At 50.8% G+C, this 26622-nt stretch overlaps 1 protein-coding gene across 1 annotated transcript in view; it reads right to left on the bottom strand.

Moving 5' to 3' along the window:
- LOC102567908 (unconventional myosin-X) overlaps nucleotides 1-26622 on the bottom strand; it is a 160005-nt gene that overhangs the window by 101962 nt on the left and 31421 nt on the right. Inside the window, exons 6-13 of the mRNA XM_059727606.1 lie at nucleotides 25194-25318; nucleotides 24234-24247; nucleotides 21602-21686; nucleotides 20391-20494; nucleotides 19311-19440; nucleotides 16162-16280; nucleotides 6775-6921; nucleotides 6065-6165 (exon numbers count right to left, since the gene is read on the bottom strand). Of these exons, the coding sequence (XP_059583589.1) occupies nucleotides 6065-6165; nucleotides 6775-6921; nucleotides 16162-16280; nucleotides 19311-19440; nucleotides 20391-20494; nucleotides 21602-21686; nucleotides 24234-24247; nucleotides 25194-25318 (825 nt within the window). The remainder of the gene's footprint in view (nucleotides 1-6064; nucleotides 6166-6774; nucleotides 6922-16161; nucleotides 16281-19310; nucleotides 19441-20390; nucleotides 20495-21601; nucleotides 21687-24233; nucleotides 24248-25193; nucleotides 25319-26622) is intronic.

Genomic DNA, 26622 nt, shown 5'->3' with positions numbered 1-26622 from the left:
AACAGAAAGAATTCGGTACGCCCCTGAAGCCAACGGCTGGGGCTCCGACAAAGATTCTTTTAGTAAGTATGAACGTTTTGAAGACAAGATAGCTGTTGCTACAAGCTGTTTGACCTAGATGTTAGATTCCCAGGTTCAAAGCCATCTCCCACATGACTCTGGACAAGTCGGAAGCAATAAATATAGAAAATTCCCAAGAATCCACAGGACTGCCCACCACAAAGAAAGGAGAAAAGGGAATTGTATTCACTGGATAAGAAAAGAGTTCATTCAATTAGCTCATGATTTTTCAAATCTTTGCATTAAGTAACAATAGCCCCAGCAGTGGCCAGGCACTTTTGAAAGGACGCCACTTGGGGTCCTGGAATTTCTTCTCAGAATGCCTTCAGCTCCTGACCTAAAGAACATGTTGAATGTGCTGGACCAGGTCAAACCACTGATCACTAACACCATACACTGCCCCTATTACCACACTACACGTGGCCTGCTGAGCAGCGCAACACAAAGGGAGCTACTTCCTGGCCCCACGGGAGCTCTACCAACACCCTGCAGCCTGAGATAGGATCACACTATCCTAATATACTTGCATGATTAAAGACATTTCTGGTTATCTGGTCATTTCTACAATTCAGTCCCAGAAACTGCTCCCACCATCTGATATTTAGGAAGAAATCCCTCTTTGTAGAGATGAGAGTGTTCTGAAGATGAGTTTCCTGCAGTGAAGGAATTGTCCTTGGGATGGGTGTATAAATAGCCTTGTATTTTGGCAATCTTCAGAACTTCATGAATTGTCTATTCAGCTGCCTACGATTCAGCCTCAGTAAAATCCCACTCAATTGCCTCATTCAGGAAAATAAATGCCTGCCTCCCTCCCTCTCTTGGAGCTATAGCAGAAGTATTTCCCCAGCAGCCCTCCCTGCAGCTCAAGGCTGGACATGCTCGGGCACAGCAGTGAGAGACAGCAATCCAAACCCCTGAAGGCAGACACTGGCGCGGAGTGCCCAGCACTCCTAACTGTAAACAGGCAATAACCTGGCCTAGCTCTTGCTGCCAGACCTTTCAGACTCCGTGACAAAAGCTTAACCACTTCCACAGAGGAGGAGTCTCCAGAGAAGGGGAAGTCAGAAACTGAGACTGGCTAGGGAACTGTCTTCTCAGGTTAAGGCCTCTTCAAAGCTACGACTGCAGCAGAGTCTAGTGATCCCACTGCAACACCACTGCAGCCTGTTATGTGGATAAAAGCTCAACCCTGGTCTTCACAGAATCATAGAAGTCGGGTGGGAAGGGACCTTGCAGATCTTCAAGTCCGACCCCCTGCCTGGGCAGGAGGGAAACTGGGCTCAAGGGACCCCAGCCAGGTAGGCATCGAGTCGCTTCTTAAAGCCCCCCAGGGTAGGAGCCAGCACCACTTCCCTTGGAAGTTGGTTCCAGATCCGAGCCACCCTGACTGTAAAGTAGTTCCTACGGATGTCTAATCTAAACCTACTCTCCAACAACTTGTGGCCGTTATTCCTTGTTATCCCGGGGGGCGCTGGGGGAAACAAGGTCTCCCCCAACCCCTTCTGGTCCCCCCTAGTGAGTTTATAGACGGTCACAAGGTCCCCCCTCAGCCTTCTCTCGTGAAGGCTGAACAGGTTCAGGTCCCATAGCCTCTCATTGTAGGGCCTGCCCTGCTGCCCCGGATCGCCTTCACCATCCGCCGAAAAGCTGGCACGTCAGCCAGCAACACGAAAGTCCTTGACTTCAGGAAAGCTGACTTTGGCAAGCTCAGGAGGCTTGTCAGTGAGGCCCTAAGGGACTGTGAACACAGGGAAAGGGGAGTTCAAGAAGAGTGGTTGCTCCTCAAGGGAGCGATCCTCAATGCACAAACTAAGTCTATTCCATCTCGGAGGAAAGGCAGCAAGAGGGCACAGCAGCCCCCCTGGCTCTCCAGGGACCTAGCAGACCTCCTGAGGCTAAAAAGAAAGGCCTACAAAGGATGGAGGATGGGAGTCACCTCCAAGGAGGATTATTCTGCACTGGTCCGGTCCTGTAGGGAGCAGACCAGGAAAGCCAAGGCTGCAACTGAACTCCAGCTAGCTTTGAGCATCAAGGACAATAAAAAATCCTTTTTCAGATATGTGGGGAGCTGGAGGAAAAGCAGGGGCAACGTTGGACCCCTGCTGAACCAGATGGGAGAACTGATGACTGACGCCCAGGAAAAAGCCAACCTATTAAATAGGTACTTTGCGTCGGTCTTTCATCAGTCCCATGGGACGCCCATGCCCGCTACGGAACAGGGAAGTCCGGGTGAGGGTGATCCCCTGCCCTCCATTAATGCCGACTTCATGAAGGAACATCTTGAGAAGCTGGATACCTTCAAGTCAGCCGGCCCTGACAATCTTCACCCCAGGGTACTCGAGGAGCTGGCAAGCATCATAGCCCAGCCTCTAGCGCGGATCTTTGAAAACTCTTGGCGCTCTGGTGTAGTGCCCGAAGACTGGAAGAAGGCCAACGTGGTGCCTATCTTCAAGAAAGGGAGGAAAGTGGATCCGGCTAACTATAGGCCCATCAGCCTGACTTCTATCCCGGGGAAGATCTTAGAAAAGTTTATTAAGGAGGCCATCCTTAATGGACTGGCCGACGCCAACATCTTAAGGGATAGCCAGCACGGGTTTGTTGCGGGTAGGTCTTGCTTGACCAATCTCATTTCCTTCTACGACCAGGTGACCTATCACCTGGACAAGGGAGATGAGATTGATGTCATATATCTTGACTTCAAAAAAGCCTTCGATCTGGTGTCCCATGATCGTCTCTTGGAGAAACTGGCCAATTGTCGCCTTGGGTCCTCCACGATCCACTGGCTGGAAAATTGGCTCCGGGGTCGGACCCAGAGGGTGGTGGTTGATGGAAGTCACTCATTGTGGTGCCCTGTGACCAGTGGGGTCCCCCAGGGCTCTGTCCTTGGACCCATACTGTTCAACATCTTCATTAATGATGTGGACACTGGAGTCAGAAGCGGACTGGCCAAGTTCGCCGATGACACCAAACTTTGGGGCAAAGCATCCACGCCAGAAGACAGGCGGATGATCTAGGCTGACCTGGACAGGCTCAGCAAGTGGGCGGATGAGAATCTGATAGTGTTCAATGTCGATAAATGCAAGGTTCTCCACCTTGGGAAGAAAAACCCGCAGCATCCTTATAGGCTCGGCAGTGCTATGTTGGCTAGCACTATGGAAGAAAGAGACTTGGGGGTCATCATTGACCACAAGATGAACATGAGCCTGCAATGCGATGCTGCGGCTAGTAAAGCGACCAAAACGCTGGCTTGCATCCACAGATGCTTCTCAAGCAAATCCCAGGACGTCATTCTCCCCCTGTACTCGGCCTTAGTGAGGCCGCAGCTGCAGTACTGCGTCCAATTTTGGGCTCCACAATTCAAAAAGGATGTGGAGAAGCTTGAGAGAGTCCAGAGAAGAGCCACACGCATGATCAGAGGTCAGGGAAGCAGACCCTACGATGACAGGCTGAGAGCCCTGGGGCTCTTTAGCCTGGAAAAGCGCAGGCTCAGGGGTGATGTGATGGCCACCTACAAGTTTATCAGGGGTGACCACTGTCACGATGGAACTTTCCCACCACATGAGAGCCTCTTGCACAGCAAAGGTTTTCTGTTGCAACAGAAAAACCCTGGTGCAAGAGAGTTCCCGCCATTCGAATGCAAATTTGTGTCCCGCTATTGGCCAGTTCTAAATTATTCCTACATGGCAGCTAGCAATTGGCTTGCTAGCCGTTTAAAATTTCGTGCGACTTCCATCCAAGTTGGAGAACTTTGAGCACTGCAGAGCGCTTCTAAAAGAGATCTGACTTGCAGCTGAGCTGATCGATAGACTGATCACCTATCGATTCTTCTCCCCGTCGCCGAGCGCAATCCCCGACGTATCCTTTCCCCGTCGGCTTGATTTGTGGATGGATGAGCTGGCCTGAGCCCTGCCAGCTTGAACAACTAACATAATTGTTCAAACGACCGGACCGTCTGCGTCGCAGCTACAAGCGGCGTAAGTAAAGTTTTGCAACCATTAAGCTTCGTCCGCCTCTCTATTCACCAGCCCGCCCAACGAACGAATAATTACTAAATCACCTCGAGTTGGCTCTGGCCGTCTGAGACAACCACCAGTATCTGGGGGAACGTTTGTTCACCAGAGCGCCCCAAGGGATGACGACTAGGTCGAATGGTCATAAAATACTACAGGACCGTTTCAGGATGGACAAAAGGAAGAATTTCTTTACTGTCCAAGCCCCCAAGGTCTGGAACAGCCTGCCACTGGAGGTGGTTCAAGCACCCACATTGAACACCTTCAAGAGCAAACTGGATGCTTATCTTGCTGGGATCCTATGACCCCAGCTGACGTCCTGCCCTTTGGGCGGGGGGCTGGACTCGATGATCTTCCGAGGTCCCTTCCAGCCCTAATGTCTATGAAATCTATCATGCGGGTGGCCTCCTCTGGACCCTCTCAATGTTGTCCACATCCCTCTGGAAGTGCGGTGCCCAGAACTGGACACAGTACTCCAGCTGTGGCCTGACCAGTGTCACGTAGAGGGGGAAGATCACCTCCTTGGCCCTACCTGAGACTCACCTGTGGATGCACGATAGGGTCCGATTGGCCCTGCCGACCGTGACCTCGCACTGTCAGCCCATGTTCATCTTGGAGTCAGTGATGACTCCAAGATCCCTTTCTGCCTCCGTGCTCTCAAGAAGGGAGTTTCCCATCTTATAAGTGTGCTGCTGGTTACTACTGCCCACGTGCAGCACCCTGCACTTGTCCGTATTGAACACATCCTGTTTTTGTTAGCCCACCCCTGCAACCTGTCCAGGTCTTGCTGCAGTCTTTCCCTCCCTACTAGCGTGCCCACCTCACCCCAAATTTTGGTATCATCAGCAAATTTGAACAGGTTGCTTTTCACCCCGTCGTCCAAATTGCTGCTAAAGAAATTGAACAGCGCGGGCCCAAGGACCGAGCCCTGGGGGACTCCGCTGCCCACTTCCCCCCAGGCCGAATATGACCCGTCCGCCACCACCCTCTGAGTACGACCCTTCAGCCGATTTGCAATCCATCTGACCGTGTAGGCATTGATGCCACAGTCGCCTAGTTTTTTAATGAGGATGGGGTGGGAGACAGTGTCAAAGGCCTTGCTGAAGTCCAGAAAGACTACATCCACGGCGACACTGCATCCAATGCTTTTGTGACCTGATCGTAAAAGGCAATAAAGTTGGTCTGACATGACCTGCCCCTAACGAAACCGTGCTGGTTGCCCTTGAGCATCATCCCCGATGCCGGCCCATCACAGATGTGCTCCTTGATGACCTTCTCAAAGAGTTTCCCCAGGATTGAGGTAAGACTGACAGGCCTATAGTTGCCCGGGCCCTCCCTCCTCCCTTACTTCTTCTCACAAGTGGAGGAACAGGAGAGGATTTGGAGTTTTCAGATTTTAGTTTCTTCTTTGCTGTTATAGTGGATCTAGAAACAAGGCCCTGGATCCTGCATAGGCCATCACCACACAAGAGTGCTGGGAGCTGGGTCCAACTCTGTGCATGACAGGCTGAGGCAGAAGAGAATGAAAGGAGAAAGATGGTGTGGACAAGGTGGCACAAAGCATTCACAGTGACAGCTGTAACCAGACAAGACTTAATAGATCCAAAGCCTGGGCCAGGTTTGCCAGAGGTCACAACAGAAAGACTTGGCCAAAATTCAGAGAAGCTCAGATCAAACATCAGGTGGCAGGAGAGATTTATCTTTTAGTCTTGAAATGAGGCAAAATTTCCTACTTCAGCTGATTTCATTTTGAGATTGCAGCCTCAGGCTTAATTTACAGATGGGAGACATTTTTTGCTGCAAAACAGGAGACGAGCTGGGACAAGCAGTGCAGGCCACAACAAAGCAGTCACGGCTAAGGCACAATGAGGAGCCACCTGCCCTCCCATCCCAGCTAGGAAAGCCTCCCAGCTGGTGGGCAGCACGAGGGAGGAAGGAAGATGTCCTCAATTTTCCACCAGGGAATAGGACAGAAACCCAGTCCCTCCCCTCACCTGTTGTACTCCAGCTGCTCCAGGGAGAAGATGTGCTTGTTGAAGTACTCCTGGAGCTTCTCATTTGCATAGTTAATGTTAAACTGCTCAAACCGATTCACCTGCAGGAGAGCAGAAATAAGTCCGGTAACACTTGCCCTCCCCTTCCCAGTCTATCAAAGATCTTCCTACAAGGGCCGTGTGGAAGGGAAAATGCACATGGAAAGATGAGCAGAGCCTGCCTAGGTTCTGGGGACAGAATTTAGACAGGTCCTAGTCCTTGGGGAAAGTGGAGATGTGTGAAAACATGTGATGTCACTGGGTCCTCTTTGCTGTGGATCACTGACTGCCACAGAGCAGCTCCTCAGCATGCACCTGTAGTCTGTTACTGCCTGGAGCGCTAGGCAGCGGATAGCCCACAAGACACAGCAAGCCACAGCATGCATGAGGAGCCTGCGTGTACTGCCTGCACACGTCACTACAAGCCATGTGCAAAGGGCTAATGTCACAAATAGAAGCGAATCACCTAGCACGCTAGCACACAGGAGGTCACGTGTGGCCAAAGGGTAGTCCACCCCCTCATCCCCGCCCCCAGGAGATCTGTGTTGGAAGGCAGGTTCCTAGCCTGCACTATATTACCCCATAATGGGAATGAGCCTAGCAAATTTCCTTCCAATGTCCAGTAAATCTTCATGTTAGAAAATGCACCACAAGAAAGTTAAAATACTGACCTGGAAGTTCTCAAAGCCAAAGATGTCCAGGATGCCCACAGACTTGAAGTTTTCCTTGCCTTTGATCTTTGTATTAATCTTGCCAATGAGCCATGAGAAGCACTGGGAATACAGTGCCATAGAGAGAGAGTCCCTGGAGTCAGCTGCCTGCAAGCACAGAGGGAGGAAGGGAAGGGGGAGCTTAGTCGCATACAAGGGCTGAAGAGGCACAGAGAGGTTGCCACTGCCCCCAGCTGAAGCATCTCTCTGGTACCAGGGGTGCCCTCGCCATCCTACAGGGTCCTTGCACTTGGCAGCTGGGCACAGTGCGCTGAATGTATGGCTGAACCCTGTGGGGCACATATCACAATGCCTAGGGATGCTCAGGCTTCAGCAGAATGCCCACCACAACCCTCCAGGAGCGACCTCGAGGGGCATAAGTGAACGGACGAGGACTGGCAGCTGGGGGTGGCTGCCAAGGGTAACCAAGCCAGGGAAAGACTCCACTGCTCACAGTGGCTTTGACAGTCACTCAGTGAGACTCCTGCGTCAGGGGCTTTGAGCGAGAGAGGCGGCAGCTGAGCGCTGACACCTGACCCAAGGCCTCCTGTGGAGTGACTGTGGTTGGACTCTGTCAAGTGTTATCAGGAGCTGGGTATTACCGGACATATGTCAGGCTCCCTCTGTTTGGACGGTCAGTGAGTGCTATCAGGATGCCGCCCTAATGACCTCGCAGGTATAATGAAGGCACTGCAGAGTTTGGCTCTTAGTATAGTAACAAAAGCTTAGCCCAGCTTACCATTTACAAACAAGCCTACACATTAGCATCCATGATCAGATGATACAAGATGCTACCTGGGTTACTGGCATATGTGCCACCAGCGTGAAACAGCCCCTAACTTGGTACAAGGTATTCAGGGTCCCAGACCCCTTTTACACATGCATCAGAACAACTTCACGTTTACAGCATCTCCATCCTAGATCTTACCAATTACTAAAACACCTTTAGGTGGCATCATCTGTATCCAGCTCTCACCGCACAGCATGACCTTCCTCCCAGCTAAGGGAACCCATTTACCAGGCCACTCTCCTGTCTGTTATGCTGTCCTGTACTGGGCCTTATCCACCACCATCCATTCCTTCCCCTCCTAAGGTGCCAACATTTCTAACTTTTTCAGAACACCCGTTGAAGCCGTGTAAACACCCTCCTCTATGCTTTCTGTTGAGTCTGGCACCTGTGGGGCAGTTGGCCCAGGTGAGGAGACTCTGCCCTACACACCCTCTCTCGGTCTCTACCGGCTTCAAGCCCCTCCTGGGCCCCAGGCTGGCCCACCCCGAGATTCAGCAGTAATGCAAGGGCACAGTAACTCTGTGAGCCTTCCCCTCTACACAGAGGATCCATCTCAGTGAGGGCAAACGCCCCCTCTAAACAATCCCTGGCAGTGACTCATGGGCAAGGATGAGCGAGAGAGAGAGCTCTCCCGACTGAACAGTTACACAATGTCCCTGCCTCATCTTCCAGGAATGGGCCCTCCCTGCCTGGCAGTAACCGCACATGCTGCATCTCCCACAACATGGTTCCATACGGACTCTCAATGGCTCTTTTCATCCTCCCTACCCTGCCTGCCACTGCCCAGCTCCCTCCATTCAGCCTTGCAAAATGTCAAAGCTCGGGATGGCAACGAGCCTATTGCACAATGAGGACCTCCGGGCAGCCCCTTATCCCTGTGCCGAGGACAGCAGGGAACAGCTGGACATGGTTCTGGGAAGCCAGAGAAGGAAAAGACCTCTGCAGCTATGCCTATGTCAGTGCAGGGGGCTCTAAAGACATGTTGTGGCCACCGTGGTGATGACAGGAAATAGAGCGGTTTTCTGTCTGTTTGGCCAGTCACTGCTCCACGGTCAGGGAGGGGTCAGACACCAGCGGGAAGAAAGACAGCAGCTTTTGCCAAGGGAAAGCTCTGTACCAGTAGTCAACGCCTGTGCCCCAGTCCGCAAGTCTGCACACTGCTGAAGTGTCACGGGTGCCCTCAGCCCTTCAGCCATCCTCCCATAAGGCATGGGGAGGGGAGGGAAGGCGACAGCTTGCTCAGGAAGGGCAGGCTGAGAAAAAAGGAAAGAGCTGTAGCATTTTGTGTCAAGAATGTCTTTACTTGCTCTGAAATCCAGGGAGAGGCAAGTTTGCTGAACATCTCTGGCTGCAGATAAATGGGGCCTTACCCAAATATCGCTAGAAAAAACAGTTCACCAGGACATCGGCATCAAGTGCTTGGAAAGCATCAAGAATAACTTTCTTTCCAGACAGCGGAGGCGGTGGCTGGAGGCAGCTATTTCAGCCTTGATTCTGACTAAGAGGTAGGATGGGTTGGGCATCTGCTGGTGGGAGGTAACTTGGGTGACTGTGAACACAGAACAAAAGACCCTACTATGGCAAGGAGAGGAAGCAGCGAGAGCAGCAGCACAGGACTGATGGACTTCAGACAGCAGCTTCAGAGGCTTGGGGAGTTTGTTGGCAGGGTCTCCTGGACAGAAGCCTGGTGGGAGGAGGAGTGGGAGGGCAGGCAGCTGCTGACAGCGAGCCCAGCACAGGGACAACAGCGAGCTCTTCTGAGGCAGGGAAAAGACAGGGAGCAGCGAGGGAGACCAACACGGCTTTGGCTTCAAGAAAGCTTTTCCGTAGCCTGAAAACCAAAAGGAATTGTACAGAAAGTGGACATGTGGCTAAGGACGGGCAGGGAGCAGCAGCACAAGCAGGCAGGGATCAAACCAGAAAGGCGAAGGTGCAACATGAGGTACAACTAGCAAGTGACATGAAAGACAGCAACAGCCAGTTCAGAAATATGTTAGAAATAAAATGGAGAGAAAGGAAAATACAGACACATTAGGAGGGAAGGAGAGCAAATAATGGATGACATGGAGAAGGCTCGATATTCAATAGTTTTTTTTCCCTCCTCAGTTTTCACAAAAAGGTTAAATGTGACGATATGTTCAGTAACTAACTCCTTCTCTCTGCTCATACATTCAATGGAATTAATTTTAACAAAAGGACAGGACATGGGACAGGACAGGAAAAGAAAGGTTAAAGAACATGGAAATAAATGTGGTGTACTCAAGTTGGCAGGGCCTGATGAAAGTCATTGAGAGCACTTACAAACCAGCGAAAGTAATTTTTGAACCAGTGGGAATCAGTTTACGTGATTTAGCGGATCTCTTCCAACCCTATATTTCTGCGATCAGCACTTACATTTGGGAACTCCTGAAGAATGGCAGCAAGACCAGAGGACTGAAGGAAAACCAAAATATCTGTCTTTTTCCTCTTTCTAAAGGAGGACCCAGGGAGCTACAAACCTCTCAGCCTAACGAATGATTAAACATTCAATTTGTAAGCACCTAGAGAATAAGGTAATAAGAAAGAGCCACCATGCATTTGTCAAAAACAAGCAAACACACAAGCAAACTTGTGTCAAATTAATCTAATCTCCTTTGACAAGGTACCTGCCTTGCAAATAAGGAAAAAATAGTATTTGTGATGTATATTGACTTCGGTGAAGTCTGACACTGTCCCACAGGATACCTTCATAAGCAAATTAGGGAAACACGATCTAAATGAAATCACCAAAAGGAGGGACATACAACTGGTCTGAAAACCTGCACTCAGAGAAATTAATAATGGTTTGCTCTTAAACTGGAAGAGTTTCAAGAGGGGTCCTGCAGAGTCTGCGTAGGGCCTGCCTCTAGCCAATACTTTCATTAACATCTGGATGCTACAATAGAGGCTACAGTTATAAAATCTGCAGATGACACCAGGCTGGAAAGGTTGCAAACACTTTGGAGGACAGCATTAGAATTCAAAATTACCTGCTAAATTGAAGAAACAGTCCAAATCAATCAGATGAAATTTAGTAAAGACAAGTGCGCAGTGCTCCATTTAGGAAGAAGAAACCAAATGCATAAATATGAAGTGGGGAACAGCCGCCTAGGCAACACGACTGCAGGAAAGTTCTGGGGTTACAGCAGACCACAAACTGAATATGAGTGAGCAACTTAATGTTTCAGACAAAGGCAAGTCTCGTTCTGGAATACATTAGCAGGAGCGTAGTATGTCAGACAAGGGAGGAAACTCTTCCACTCTACTCACAACTGATGAGCCCTCACGTGGAGCAGAGCACTGTCTCGTTTTCCATAGCATATTTTAAGAAAGGTATGAACAATTTGGAGAGTCCAGGAGAGCAGGACGAATAAGAGATTAAAAAGCATAACCTTTAAGGAACGGCTGAAGAATTGGTTTTAATGTAGAAAAGAGAAGACTGAGGATGAATATAACAGTTTTCCAATACATATCTCAAAGTAAAGGAAAGACAGAGAAGGTAAAAGACCTGGTTGGCTAAACAATACGCTTTTGAATGACATGCAATGAAAAAGGGAATTTTACAAAAAGTGGAAAGTTGGGCATATTAATAAGAACAAACAAAATGTTACAGCCTCTGATGAAGTGAGTTCAGGCTCATAAAAGTTTAAGCATTTCTGATTCGTTAGTCTATACGGTGCATCTCTACCCTGCCTTCTGCCTGACTTCGGATCATCACAGCTACCTACCCCTCTCTGTAAGGCTACAAACAGACATCACATTTGTCCTGGGAGAAACCACTTTATTCTGGGCCAAAGTGCAGTTGTCCAGATTTCGCAGGTTTCATAGACATTTGGGCTGGAAGGGACCACGGAGGATCCTCAAGTCCAGCCCCTGCCCCAGGGCAGGAAGTCAGCAGGGATCATAGGAGCCCAGCAAGATAAGCATCCAAATGTGTCTTGAAGGCGTTCAAAGTGCCCATGTCCTTTGCTCAAAGTGCCCGTGTCCTTGTCCAGGAACAAACCCTAAAATGGTTCAAAGTATAAGAAGTGCTAATGTTTTGTCCTGGGGCACTGAAAAGAGCATCTGACCAGTTGTCCTGGGAGTGCATCATTGAATCAATGGCAGCAAAGCACCAGTGCATTCAGCTGCTTGCTAAACTCTGACTGGAAAGATGACGTGTGTATGCACCAATCCCGGACTGCTCTGCTCCGGGACAAACACAGGCACAACTTGTCCCAGGACAAATGCAATGGCTGTTTCTAGACTAACAGTATAGGCTGAGCAGGTAATGAACAAAATCAGGAAGACCAAGACACAAACTAAGACATGGATAGCAAGGAGCACAGAAGGCAGCTAAAAATATATTATGTATGATAAGAAGAGCAAGTAAAGCGCAAGTCCACTACTGATGGGGGACGGGAAGGTGATAATGTACAAAGCAGAGAAAACTGAAGTGTTTAGTGCCTCTTGTACTTCCGTCTTCACAAAAAGGGCTGTTGCCAGATAATGAGCACAGCCAACAGCAACGATGGGAGCTTAGATATACAGCCTAGAGTAGAGGAAGAACAGGTTAGAGATTACTTAATTAAGCTGGAGGTTTTCAGGTCTGCAAGGTAAGATTCTTCTGAGAGTACTCAAGGAACTGGCTGAGGTAATTGCGCAGCCATTGGCTATTATTTTGGAAAACTCATGGAGGTTATTAAGGTCCTAGAAGCCAGGGAAAGGATAAACATAATACCCATCCTTAACAAAAGGAAAAAGGAAGATGCAGAGAATTACATGCATGCAGCATGCAGCCCACGCTGGACAGCCTTCACCAGAGGCAATGCGTAGGGATGCACGCAGGTGCACGTGCACCCCCTGAGCATGGTGGTGCCTGAGGGTGGTCGCTGCTCACCACCCTGCCGCCGCCAGTGTCTGCGGGCGGTCTGCGATCCCTGCTGGCCACCGCCGCCACTGCCCATGGTAGGCACTCGCCACCCTCTCCTTCCCCTCCCCCCCACCCCCCGCGGACAGCATCTGTGGGAGCTCCCCCACTTACTGCCGCTGTGCTCCCGCCGCTGCTGTGCCCCCCCAGCCGCTGGGGGCACGCACCATTCATGGCCCTCACCTGGAGGATGGAAATGAGCAAGGCCTTTGAAAATATGCAGAGAACACCTAGCCGGATGGAGTAACAGACACGGAGAGGTCTGGAAAACACTACACCTGAGGAAAGGTGGGAAAAATGGGGATGACTACCAAGAGTTCACAGAAGAGAGGATGGAAGGGGGATTTGATAGCAGTCTCATAATGTTGTTGCAGCCATTGCCTTCTTTCCTCTTGCATTTACTGCCCTCTTTCCCCTTTCTAAGCAGCAGTTTTCATTTACAAATAGCAGTTAAACAAAAGTAATCGTTTCTCCTGGTGTTTAGCTTGGGCCGTATCTGCTTCTTTCCCAGACCTGAGGAAAGGCATTCTGTGCCTGAAAGCTTGTCTAACATCTCTCCCTGCTACAGAGTTGATCCAATAAAAGATATTACCAAGCAAATCTTGCTTCTCAGGAGATCTGATAATAGTCTGCTCAAACAGCAAGGGCTGTTAGAATAAGGAGGGCGATCAATTGTTCTCTGTGTCCACAAGGGACGGGACAAGCAGTAATGGGCTTAAATTGCAACAGGGGAGATTTTGGCTAGGCATTAGGAGGAGCTTTCGTACTTAGGAGGGCAGTTCAGCTCTTGCAGAGACTACTAGAGACACTGGAATCTCCATTATTAAGGTTAAGTGCAGATTAGAAAAGCACCTGTCTAGGGTGTTCCTGCCTCAAGCACGAGGTTGGACTAGATGACCTCCCAAAGACCTGTTTTTTCCACCCCAACATTTAGATTTTTATCAGCAAAACATTTTTAAAAAGGCACTCGTGTGCATCTGGGACCAGCTACCGTACTGCAGGTGGCCAGAAACACTGTGACCTGTTTCATAGTAGCTCGGGTCAGCAGGGACCTGCACAGATCATCTCGCCTGACCCCTGCCACAGGCAGGAATGGATGCTGGGTTCACAAGACCCCAGACAGGTGATCGTCCAACCTCCTCTTGAATTTGCCCAAGGTAGGGGTAAGGACCACTTCCCTGGGAAGTTGGCTCCAGATTTTGGCCACCCTAACTGTAAAATATTGCCTTCTGATCTCTAACCTGAACCTACCCTCCATCAGCTTATGACCATTGTTCCTCGTCACCCCAGGTGGTGCTGGGGAGAAAAGGGCTCTGCCTATTTGCTGTTGATCACCCCTGATGAGCTTGTCGGCAGCCACCAGGTCCCCCTCAGCCTCCTCTTGCTGAGGCTGAACAGGTTCAGGTCCCTCCGTCTCTCCTCGTAGGGCTTGTCCTGCTGCCCTCTCGCCAAGCAGGTGGCCTCCTCTGGACCCTCTCCAGGCTGGCCACATCCCTCCTGAAGTGCGGTGCCCAGAACTGGACGCAGTACTCCAACTGCGGCCTGACCAAAGTCGCATAGAGGGGGAGGATCACCTCTCCGGACCGGCTTGAGATGCACCTTTGGATGCATGACAAGGTCTGGCTGGCCTTGCTGGCTGCGGTCTGGCATTGGTGGCTCACGTTCATCTTGGAGTCAATAATGACTCCAAGATCCCTTTCCGCCTCTGTGCTTTTAAGAGGGGAACTCCCCAAGGGGAGATTCCTTCTCCCAAGGTGCAGCACCCTGTTAACATTAATGCACCCTGCAATATTTTGGGCCACAGCTAAACTTTCAGAGATACAGACAGCATCACAACTTGAGTACAGGCCTGTGATTCTGAGATGACACTTCTATTACTGACCCAGTTCATTAAGAGTTACGCCTTTTTGTTCCGATTTGCAGGGGGACTGTGTAACAGGGAACTTAGTGCTCCTTTAGTTTAAGAGGAGAAAGGCTGCAGACAGGGCTCAAGTGGCACTCAAGGGAAGACACCTGACTGGAAGGGGGCCGGGGTTAGAGACTACATAAGCCTAGGGCCTGAGCTGAGGCAGGCAATCTGGCCCTGGAGGCCATGCAAGGAAGAGCTCCTGAGCAGGAGGGCTGCAGAGGATACACCTGAGCCCAGAAGCAGGGCAGGCAAGTAGCATACTGTGGACTTGCCTGGAGAACACCTGTGGGTTGGGATTGGGAGTTGTGGGGGCAGTGAGGATAATAGGCCTGGAAGCAAGGCCAGAGCCTAGGAGCAGGGTAGAGGAGGGACTAGAGATGAGGCTAGAGAGCTCAGCACCCAGAGGGGTAGAGGCAGTGCTAGAGAGCCCATTGAACTGACTGAGCCAGGAGCAGGGCATGGACTGACTGGTAACAGCTGTGAGGTTTGGGCATGGCTAGAAGGAAGATGAAGAGGCCACGGATTTAGCCCTTAAAGCGATGAGCAATTAGACTGTAGTTTGCGAGTGGATGAGATCTTGCTCAGGGACCCCTGGGGTGCCTCGCATTTCTAAATGCATATTCACATCAAGACATGACAGGCAAGCAGAGGGAGGTCGGCCCAAGACCAGGGTGGGCCAAAGGCTAAGGGGCCACCCCAAGCCAGGCCTTTGTTACACTGTCCTGAGGGGCAGCCCCAGCACTGCACTGACCATGTTGCGACCAGAGACAGACTTCCCCAGCCTGCCTACCCAGAGCCGGGTGCAGAGTTCCCAGATGCCTGCAACTCTCTCCCCGCTAGCTGTTATGCTTGTATTGCCCAGCCAGAAGCAGGCAATCTCCAAGATCCCACTCATGGCCCCAGCCCCTCCATGTTGTGCCCAAGCCCAGCTCCATACTGACAGTGCTCAAGGTCTGTGCAGTGCCAATTCAGGGGCAAATGTCTCCTCCCTCCTCTTCCTGACTTAGTTTTACTTAAAACGTTGCTTGTCTACAATCCCTTAAACCCCTCAATTCTTTGTTCTGCAGCAAGAGACACCCAGAGACCAAGCACATAGAGTCCCAGCAAACAGCCACTTCTCAGTCCCCTGGGGCCACTCAAGTCTCTCACTGAACATACACAAATGCTGCCACCTTTGGGTAAGAAAGCAGCACCAGTACAAGGCCCAGAGAGCTAGCACACAGATGTCCACTGAGAGGAAGCAGGTACCCACACTATCCACAGGGAGCTGGGCATGGTCTTGCTTCATGGCAAGAAGGGAACAGATAGTGACACCTCGAATACCAAGAGCTGGGAGCAAGCACCTGCACACCATGCAAAGGCTTGTCTCCACCCGGCAGCAGCACTGATGACTTCAAGTACATCTAATTCACCCATACCCGCAGAAATGCTCCAAAGCTGCAGGCTCACCAGACAGGCCATGCTGCAGCTCTGGGTCTCAGGCAAGCTTGGGAGCAGCTGCTGGGGATGAGCTGGGAGAAGCCTCACCAGTGCACTGCCAGGTCTAGGTAGGTATTTGTGTGCATCAGTGCCAGGACTGCCTTCCACAGTGGGACAGACAATCCCAAAGAGCACAAGGCAGTTACTGGCACCACAGTGAGTCAGAAGGGCATTCCCATTTGCCAAACCTGGGGAGCTGGGATCAGACATCCACATACTGCCCGCAGGGAACCAGGCACTCACCTGCTCCACAGTGAGTGGAGAGCTGATCTCTTCTCCTCGGAGAATCATGGATCTCTGCGTCAGCACCTCAGATAGCTGGAAGGCATCTAGGCCCAGGAGGTCACTGGCAATGTTCAGTACTAGGAGAGAAGAACAGGGGCATCATCACCCACGTGAACTCAGTGACAACGGACTCGTGATTTCATCACTCATGAAAAGCGCCGTCTCAGGCTCAGTTTAGGGCCGATACACAGCACACAGATGAGGCTTGAAGCACAGGCAGGCAGAGACTGTTCTCTGGTCAGACTAACAGGAGATGCAGCAAATCGACAGAATCCCAGAGCCCATCCAAAGCAGACTCAGCACCTATGCTGCGCGAGCGTCTCGTATATAATGTAATGCAACCGCCCTGCTGGGCAGAGGGAGGGCAAGTAGCAGTGCCCAGCATTCAGGCCCCATTCACTCAGACACAGTAATCTCCTGCTAAAGGTGCATAAGGGCAGCACAAGGGTGGCAAGGTAAGGTTCGGGCCCAGGCAGCACTGGAGGAAGATCACAGCTCAGTGCGCCTCCCTCCCCACTATGCCCCAGTATCTTCAACGGTAAGAGAGACAGGGAGATGTCAGGAATGGGGCAGCTCCAATAGGAGGGTGTTGAACAGAGACCATGCATGCGACTAGTGAGCCAGGGCCAATCACTCCCAAATAACCCACAATAAAACGTGCATCCCTTTGCACAGTGCTAAGCCCTTGACGACAAATGCCAGGTAGAATGAACCACAGTGCCTCAGCCAAGCCCAAGCCTATCACAGACACCTTCACCAGTCACATGCCTGGATGCCTGTTGCATCTAGACGCCAGTCACAGGCCAACCTTGCTGTGCTAGGGGCTGATAGGACAGAGCATAGCGCTTACAGTCTACATACGAGACAGGACAAAGAGATGGACACAGAGAGGAGAGCACAACAGCATTAGTTAGTCTGGCAATTGATGGGGTCAGCAAGCAGCAGCTTGGCTGATGACAGGTTTGTTGCAGGCAACATAACAGCAGAGTATGATGGAGGGAACTGAATAAAGAAGTGGCCATGCCAATGTTTGCAGGGAGCTCCTTGGGGGAGGGGGCAGCTTTTGTCACAGAACAGTATAGGGGCTGATCGACATGCCGCAAAATCAAGTCAAAGGGGATCAACTGCAAACTGTCCTGGAATGAAACATGCTACTAGGTAATTCCTAACCAGCAGCACAGGGGAGTATTAAGAGCTATCAGAGTACTAAGGGCAAGATATTTGCTTCTAAGATAGAGTCTGATAAATCTGAAAGGTGCTGTATGACAGGGGACCAGCGACATCTGGGGACTACATTCAACAACCCAGCAAGTCCCTTCTAGCCCCGCTTTCCCAGTAATATGATGATTTATGTCAGTAACAAATGGGGACCCCAGGCAGGACTTGCTGGTCTGTACACAGTACACGCACAGGTGGTCGTTCCCCCAAAGAATTTACATTCTAGTTTGAGACCAGATGCCAGTGAGTACAGGCAAGAGTGTAACAAGACCCAGAGGGAAAAGCACAGAGGAAGGATGACTGTAGCAAGAATGAGATCATTTGTTAGAGAGGCCAACAACATGTGCAGCTTGAGGACTCCAAACCTCATCAATTTTTCAACCCTTTGCTCACTGTTACTCTGAAATTATGGACTATTGGCAGAGCACTGCATTAACTGCATAGCGGTGATGTGTACAGATTTATGTGGGGGTGGGGAAGCGGGTAGCGAGTGCACTTCTGGCTCAGGGGATGATCTACAGTTTGTCTCCTGTAGGAACAAAAAGACCTGGGGGCCACAGTGCAGACTGAAGGCCAGGTCTGGGGTCAGGAAGGAATTGTACCTCAAAGTCAGACTGCCACAGACTGCAAGATGTTTTGCCTGCCTCTGTAGCATGGGGCACAGGCCTTTCCTAGAATGAACCAATTACTTCTCTGCCGCTGCACTGGCATGGCAGTGGCTAGGCTTCTCCCCTACTTCTACCTATGGCATGCGATAGGGTGGGGTTGCTGTTCTGGATGCTGCAGAGTTGTGTGTGAGCCTGAAGCAGTGATTTCAGGGATTCCTTGAGTTAATACCTGCCTGCATATGCAAGGGACTGGACTCCATGGCCCAGGGTGCAATTAATGTGAACTCCCAACTGCTGAAACAAGGCAGGTTAATGCCTCTGTTGAAGTTTGTCACACACACAAAATGAGGAGGAAGCACAGACTAGGTTGATGCAGTGCAAGAGGACTGATGTGATAAACTGTACAAATGTAAAAGTGACAGCCCTGGCCTGGGGGACAGATACACACATGCATGTATGCAATCCAAGAACTGGCAGACATGTAAAAGTGACAGGAGACAGACAGACCCTGTGAAAGGGCCTGAGCACTTCACACTGGCCAGGACTCCATGCAGAAGGTGAATGGTTAAATTAGGCATGTGTGTTAAGCTGGACATGTATGTTAGCTGTGTGTTGCTTTCAGGATGCATTTTCTTCAAAATCATTTGTTCTGAGCAAATGGTCCTTGACTTGAAGAGCTGGCTGGATGCTGGCTGACCCTGTCAGTGCCTCCAAAACTCTGTCACTGCAATCCTGTCACTGCTTAGTGCCACAGAGCTAAGCAGATGCCAGGTGTGCTGAGGCAACAGTAGCAAACTGTAGGCATCTGCAGCCCCAGCCTTGAGGAAGCAGCTCCTGGGGGTTCCAGCTGGAGAAAAGCAACACCCCAAGGCCTATGAGTCATGTCCCCCAGAGACCATGAGGGGCTCCGAGGTTCAGCCAGCTCCAGAACTGGAACACTTTTTTTTTCTGGTATTTCTAGACCCCCATCTGCTCGAGAGCTCAGGGTTTGCCAGGCTGGCTCAACCGGACGCTGCTAGCTGGGGATCTGGTCTTGGTGACCAAGAGCAGATGCTTCAGAGGGAAATCTATGATGGTCAGCATTATGAAGCTTCTGCCCATGGATGTTCTTTGAGGACCTTTCTCTTCACACACAGCTCACAGGTACTCACCTGCTGTGGTCTCTGCCCTAGAGGGCAGGGCAGGGCAGGGCAGGGCAGGGCAGGGCAGGGCACCAAGGGCTATAGCTGGCACTACTCAAGCCATACACTCTTTTGTCCATGCTCACAAGATCCCATTTACCTGCTTTGGTGGTGATCTGGGCTCCACCAGCCGTCATGAATTCGATGTTTCCCAGCTGTAGCGTGCCAGACAGGAGCTTGAAGATGTCCCGGACCTCCTCTGTGCTAAACTCCATCACCTTCATTGCGGTCTGTTCAGAGCCACACAGACAGAGTGATGCAGCATCATGCAACTGGACACCAACATCCTGACCATTCAGCTTAGGGCTCAGGATCACAGGAACTCAGGGTGGGAGACACCAATTCAGAACCACACAACCTGCCCCCTGGGCCCACCTGAGCATCTCTCCATGTTCATTAGACCTCTTTCTCCCCTCTCCCTCACACCCACGAAGAGGCATACACACGCGCACACACTTTACATCCATCCCTAGGACTCTCTGCTTCTGGGAGTCTTCCCACTAAGTTTCTGTTTTGCCTACATCAAAATCTCCATTCTTCAAAGGCACTGCTAGTTTTCATGGCTTGTTTTCCAGACTCCTTGATTTTAGTACCTGAAATATGCTTCTCAGAACTTGCATGCACGTGCGCACATGCACGCACGCACGCACGCACAGGTTTCTGCCATGTTTCCAGGACAGAGCCAGGAAGTGCTCATGCTATGCACTTTAAGCATTGTAACCAGGTCCCCCAGCTGGAATTGCCACTAATCTTTGCTTTCCGCATGCCTGTGAGCGCTCAGGAGGAAAGCTCCTTTTCTCCAGTCACCAGCCACACGATCCAGAACAAGCAAAACGCAGAAAGGTGGCAGCACACTGCGTCACTCTCAGCCTCATCAGACATGCTGAGCATTTTGTGCTCCATTTCCCCTCTTGCCTGGAAACAAGGGGCTCCAGCCATCCTGGGCACTGCAGCAACTGCATCACGCTGTCAGTGACTCTCACTTTCAGGTCCAGGTTGTCACTCATTTTCATCTGCATAAGTATTCTTCGTCCACTTACATTTTAATTAAAAAAAAACCCTATCCAAGAGGGATAACCCCACATGGTATCAGACATAAACCCCTTTGGGTGCAACATAATCACTCCAAAGCACTGCTGTGTGACTGCACACAGAAGTTTCCATGAGGTCTAGGACTCACCATGACCTTACTGAACATCTCGGCATCATTCAGGTTCTCGTCGTTCACACAGCCAGACTGGTTAAGGTAGCGGTAGCTCTCTGGCTCCGAGAGGGACAGGGCTTCTGCAGTGAGCCAGCACCAAAACAAGAGAAGAGATGAGAGGGAGGTCAGTTCACATGGAAAACAGGCACCCACAGGTACACTGAGGCTGCGGGACATGAGGGTTCAGTACAGCTGGGATTGGGACTGTTCTCAGGCCAAACTTCATGCAGCCATTACCCAGCCACCCCGATCCTGGGCTTCACTTCTAACCCAGGGGGACCACTTCTCTCTCTGCAGCCCTAAGATGATTTCAGCTGGCAGGAATCGGTCAGTGTTTACCACTGTATCAACATGTGGGTCACCTGCAAATTTTATCTGCAGTTACTTTTATATTTATTTCAGAATTACCAACTAAAAAATATGGTACAAGTTGGGACCTAGTACCGAGCACTGAAGAACCCACTAGAAACTTCCACATTCAATGACAATTTCCACTGGGTTAAGCTGGGTTAAAAATGAGCAAACTGACCTATTTAATTTGTCCTTTATTGGTAATGTATAAGCCCAGCTTTTATCATAAGAGTATTATATGGTACAAAGCCAAACACTTTACCAGAGTCTGAGCCAATTACATCTGCAGTTACCTTGCTCAGCCAAACAAATTAGCTCATTGATGAATTAAACCAGGTTCTTTTAACAAAAACCTATTTTCTGCAAATCGTGTTGACCCGCGTTAATTTTCTTTCCATTCTTTAAGTCTGTATTAACTGAATCCCACACCAGTTTTTCAGTTTCGTTTGGGACTGATGTCAGACCAATCACTCTGGAGTCACTCAGATCCTCTCATTTGCCCTTGGTGAAGATGGGCCCACCCCTAGCCCCCTTCCATCTTCCTGGAAACCCTCCAGAAATGAGGTTCCCTGCAGGAAGCCACTGTTAAGAGTTGGGATCAGGACTCCAGACTCCCAGTCCTGCAGCCAGTCCGCTGGACCACTCTCCTTCTCATTCCCAGGTCATGAACAGACTAAAGAGCAGCTCACACCATGCTGTAGCCTATCTCCAGAAGCCTTACAGCAATTCCAAGTAAAAGTCCTCCTTTCGGTGCTCGAATCTGCTATATCCCAGGTGGCCCATCCCTGCCATCGGCTTTTGATTGGTTGGAGAAGGGGTAGAGGGAGCAAAATTACCTTTCTCCTCGCCAGCGACACCAGCTAGCAGTGCGTAGAACACGTGGTAGTTCCGCTCTCCTGGGTTCTGGTGCACCACCCGATTCTGAAACCGACAACACGGGAGGCAGCTAGTTGGGTTGGGAATCCAGGGTGGTGACAGCAAGGAGAAGGCCAGGCTCTGGGAAAGCGACTAAGGCCAGTATACCAGTGGCAGAAGCAAGGGGCACAAAGCCCTTGTCACCCAATCCACGGTCCTGCCACTGAGCATGAACCAGCCTCTCTGCACTTACCTAGAGAGCAGTTGGGGCAGGAACCCCCTTCCAAGCCTTATCCCTGAGCACAGCTGATTCTCCTAAGCACAAACAGGTGGAAGGATGCTGCTTAATACATGTGCATGGAACTGTGCTGGCTAGGAGGCAAAAACCACAGGAGGCCCCTCTCACCCACAGCTCTTTTCTCCACACCATTGGACCCAGTCCATGTGACACGAGGATGGGGGCTCATAACAAGGAGGTCAGATCTATAGCACAGTCCATTTTGGTAGAACGGAGAGCCCCTCGGGGGGGTGTCATGCCATGGATTTCACTGCTGGATCCATGTTTTGATGGAATCTATCAAGACGTGTTTTTTGCCTGCAACAGGGGGCTGTGCCAAGGGGTGCAGGGAACGAGGTGGCTGCTAGTCCTGGAAAACCTTGTCTGTAAGAGATTTTAATCCCACAACCCTCTTCATTGCCCGGGGCTTCTTATGCAAGTGACAACTGACCACACGACCAATGATTGGCAGGATCAGGCCCTCAGGTATTATCAGTCGACTCCATGACAGGGACCCTAATGTGCCTAACAACCTGAACTCACTAGGAGCTGATCTAGGGCATGCTAGAAAAGCCCTGGCTGTGCTACAGGGAAAGAACAAAGTGCTGGAAAAGCTGTTCTGAAAGCTTAAGCTTAATTTTAACCGTGTGCATCCCAGACACTTAAGAAAAGCCAGGTTTTGGAAGACAGAACTTCAAATTGCATCAAGTTTATGCAGAAGCATCCGTTTAAAAAAAACAAAAAAAGCTTATTTTACTGGCCAGCCAGGTCAGCGTCCCCACAGGCAGCCCTTGAGAGCTGTGTACCATTACAGAATGACAGACTCCTAGAGCAGCGGGGCTGGAAGGGACCTCGGGGGCACAGCTAGTCCAGCCCCCTGCCTGAGGCAGGATCATTCCTATCCAAACCATCCTCATCTCAGCTACTACTAAAACGACAGTCAACCACAAGGCAAACGGTCACCTCGGCCAAGGCTCTTATCCTGCCCTGGCCTGCTTACCTCCCCTGCTGAACTTTATGGCTCCGCCGCTCCTGTCCCCAGTTTGCCAGGCCCTTGAACAACCTCTTCTGTGCAACAGTTGGAGACCCTCTTGTTTTGCTGCCCTTGTAGCAGAGATTGCTAGTGATAAAGTTTACCTGGCTGAGCACGCAGTCAGGTAAACGGCAGCGCCGGGCAGGCGTGGTTAAACTTGGGTTCCATTGTCCCCTTCCAGAAGAATACTGAGGGTTCAAGCTCTCTATCAAAAACCACGTATTCACCCCACACTGAGAATATGATCTCTGAGCAAAGCTTGATTTTCAGAGGATTTTTCAAGCAGATCTGTTCATTTAGGAGATCTCACTGGTTAAAAATTGATTAAAAAAAAAATCCATGAAAAATAAAATCTCTCTGAAAAGTATGGCCTAATGTTGTGTTTCCCTCATTCAGGGCTGGTGTTACGCAAAGCATAAACCACCTGCAACTGACCCGTGGCATCGTGTTGTCCTCCATGAACTGATGATAATGAAAATGCACAGAGGTGTCCCAGGTACTTTCCTACCTTCTAAAGGTGTTCAGCAAGGATCTCACAGCTGAGTTTCCCTAGCCCCATGAAAACGAGCCCTTCTCAAGGCTGGGGGTGACAACCCAACAGTAGCCACATCTGTCAAAGTGCACCTTCCTTGTTCTGGGTTGCAAAACAAGGAGCAAGAGGACCTGCTGAGAGGGCGAGGGGAAAGGGTGCCCTGCCACATCATGTTAACATCTCCTGTGTGATCTCCAGGGAGGGAGGACAGGGCACACACTGGCAGGGAGCCACCTGAAGAACCCCCACAGTCTGCACGCGCTGTGACAGAACGAGCTTCCTGTCAGCATGATGCCTCCGGGCCCAGCAGCAAAGCGCCAGCTCCCCACACCTGCCAGGAGCAGCCGATGTGAAGTGGGTGTTCGGGAGGAAGAGGAGAAAAGCTCCTCAAACCTGCTGTGGCCTGCTGTTCATCCCAGCCCAGGCTGCAGCCGTGAGCCAGGCATCAGGGTGGGCAGCTCTGAAAGGCCCCAGTTCTCCCACAGAAAGCAATGGTGTGATGCTCTCTGATAGCAGACCTCCCGCATGCTCATTTGGAACAGCTGTGGAAGGAACCGCGCCTGCAACATCCTGACAAAACAATGCCTTAACTACAGCCACCAGTACAACAGCCAACCAGCAAGAGGTGTCCCTGCTGCCACCACGGTGAGGATCAGGGGCAGGGATGAAGGACCTCTCCCCAGTGTGAGAGAGGGGGCTTGCCCAGCCCTCGAGGTGATGGACAGACACAAAGGAGGATGGTGGGGCTCCCTCAGCCACGAAAAGACTCACCTTCTCCAGCAAATCTGAGCAGCCAATGAAAGAGAAAACAACTTGCCAGTGCCCTCACAGCCCAATTTCTGGTGAAAGCATTTCCAAACCCCCAGGGAAAGGATCGGAAGACAAGGAGCCATGCGCCAGGTGACTCAGACTCTGGGGAAGCCAGGAGCATTGTTTTCAGCTTTCCCTCCCTCCTCAGCATCCCTGATCATCAGGTGTCTGACTTGCCCGGAGCAAGAAATTTTAGCCCAATGTGTCATGTGGCAGCTGGTAGCAGAGCTGACTCCACAACTTGGGCCAGAGTCTTCAGTCTGCCACATGCTGTGTTCTGGGCCACACAAAGGAGCTGTATGGCAGCCCCACACACCCCTATATGAGTACAAAGGGAAGGAGAGTATATGTCAGAGCTGTGGAGGAGGTAGGGGCAGGCCAGCCAGGGAGGGGATGGGCCACGGCAGACCAGAGCTCAGCTACCTCTGGCCTTCCCTGCCTCAAGTCTGGGCTTCATTTCTGCACTGGTACTGGGCAGGATGCAACTGGCTCTCAGCAGCCACTGATCCCCTCTGAGACCAAGCGCATCCTGACCAGTTCCCCTAGAGAACCCTTCCCTGCTCCCCTGGGGAGCAGCGTGAACCATGTGATAACAGGTATATGCCATAAACAAGCTCTATGGACTTCAGGGCCAGTCCGAGGACAATAAAAGTCTTAACCCTGCTCTGTGCAGTGCATGGACAGTGCAGGTCAGCAGCAGCTGGAAAGACTGAGCAGTACAGGCGTCCCAGGGCTACACAACAGATGCGCCCCTGCCTATTCCAAGGGAGGTACAACGTACCTGCTCCTGTGAACCAGCTTTGTGGGGGTACATTGCTTGAACAGAGCTTGCCAAGCTACTTCCAGTTGTCACTAGTCCCTACCCATCTTCCCTGTGTGCCAGAACCAGGGAGGGCAACAGGCTGCTGGAGGAAAGGATACAGTCAGTGACTCGCCCACCCTGGATGTGTCCATGCTGGGAGAAGTGCAGCTGGATGAACTTGCCGAAGCGGCTGGAGTTGTTGTTATATACTGTCTTGGCATTGCCGAAGGCCTCCAGAATTGGGCTGGGGAAGGAAGAGACAGGGACATAGTTACTGGCACCCAGACAACAACAGCCCCACAAGGACTCAGCCTTTCACCCCCTGCACCAAATACTCTCAGCAATCTCAGCATCAGAGTCACCACAGCATGAGATGAGAGAAACCTGAAGAGAAAGGAAGCAAGGAGAAGTGAGAGGCCAGCAGTGCTGGTGATGACACCTACCAAGCTGCCTGAAAGACCTGGGCCAGGGGTAAGTCAGCAAGGGTGACCAGCATGACTGCTGCTGGGCCCTCCCATCCTTTATTACCCTGGAAACCTAAGGAGGTGAGAAGATGCTTTTAGTGGGGTGGTTCATGCAGCACAGCCCTGTAGGAGTGAACAGGGCACCTGGCAGCTTGAGACTGTCTGACAGGGCACAAGAATGGGGGGCAAAATACTTCTTTTCAGAGACCCGTGATCTTCATGTCCATTCAACAAGACAAGGCCTCAGCTTTTGAGGTTTCAGCTACAGACCTGCATGTGCTCACCTGCAGGGAACCTGGGGAAGCCAAGGGGAGAAAGTCTGGTGAGAAGGGAAGATTTATGCCAAATTAATTTGCTTTGAGCAGATCAAGGGCTGCAATAGCTCTGCTGGAACTTCGTCCTGTTGGCCTAGGACAGCTTGTCACTTAAGACTAGAGGCAGGCAATTATTTCCGGCGGAGGTCCACTTACTGAGTTTTGGCAAGCCATCAAGAGCTGCATGACAGGCAGCCAGGGGTAGATATATATTAATTTTCTAAATTTTTTAGGGGACCCATGGGCCGGATAGAATGGCCTGGCAGGCCGCATCCAGCCCGCAGGCCGCATTTTGCCCACCCCTGCTTTAGACTAAGACTAGACTCCAAATGAACTGAGAAATCACTCCCTGTGTGTATCCAACCTGCTGCTGACAGCACTATGCTGTCTCTTCCAGCTCAGAGGATTTTCCAGCTCCAAAAGGGTGTTCAAAACCTCAGTCCAGTCAGGCATCAAAGGGCATCATCTTGTTTTAGGAAACACCTTTCCAAATCGGTCTCCCAGCTGCTGCAGCCAATACTGGATTAAAACTACAAATCAATTCTTGCTCCACAAGACAATCCCCATGACCCATCAGCAAGGAAAGCCAACTTCACTCAGGCTGCTGAAATAGGACCAGGATTAGAAATACCCAATACAATATTTTTTAACCAATACAAAAACTAAAAGCTTACTAGAAAGAAGCAAGATGTAGGCAGACAGACAAGGCCACATTGTAGGAATGCTCTATAAGTTTACAGTTTTTACCTTAGTTCCTACTTGAGCATAAA

The sequence above is a fragment of the Alligator mississippiensis genome, chromosome 4 (genome assembly GCF_030867095.1).
Source record: "Alligator mississippiensis isolate rAllMis1 chromosome 4, rAllMis1, whole genome shotgun sequence".
In the NCBI taxonomy this organism is placed as follows: domain Eukaryota; kingdom Metazoa; phylum Chordata; order Crocodylia; family Alligatoridae; genus Alligator; species Alligator mississippiensis.
The sequence above is the reverse complement of the archived record's forward strand: the minus strand, read 5'-3'. Positions and strand labels throughout refer to the sequence as shown.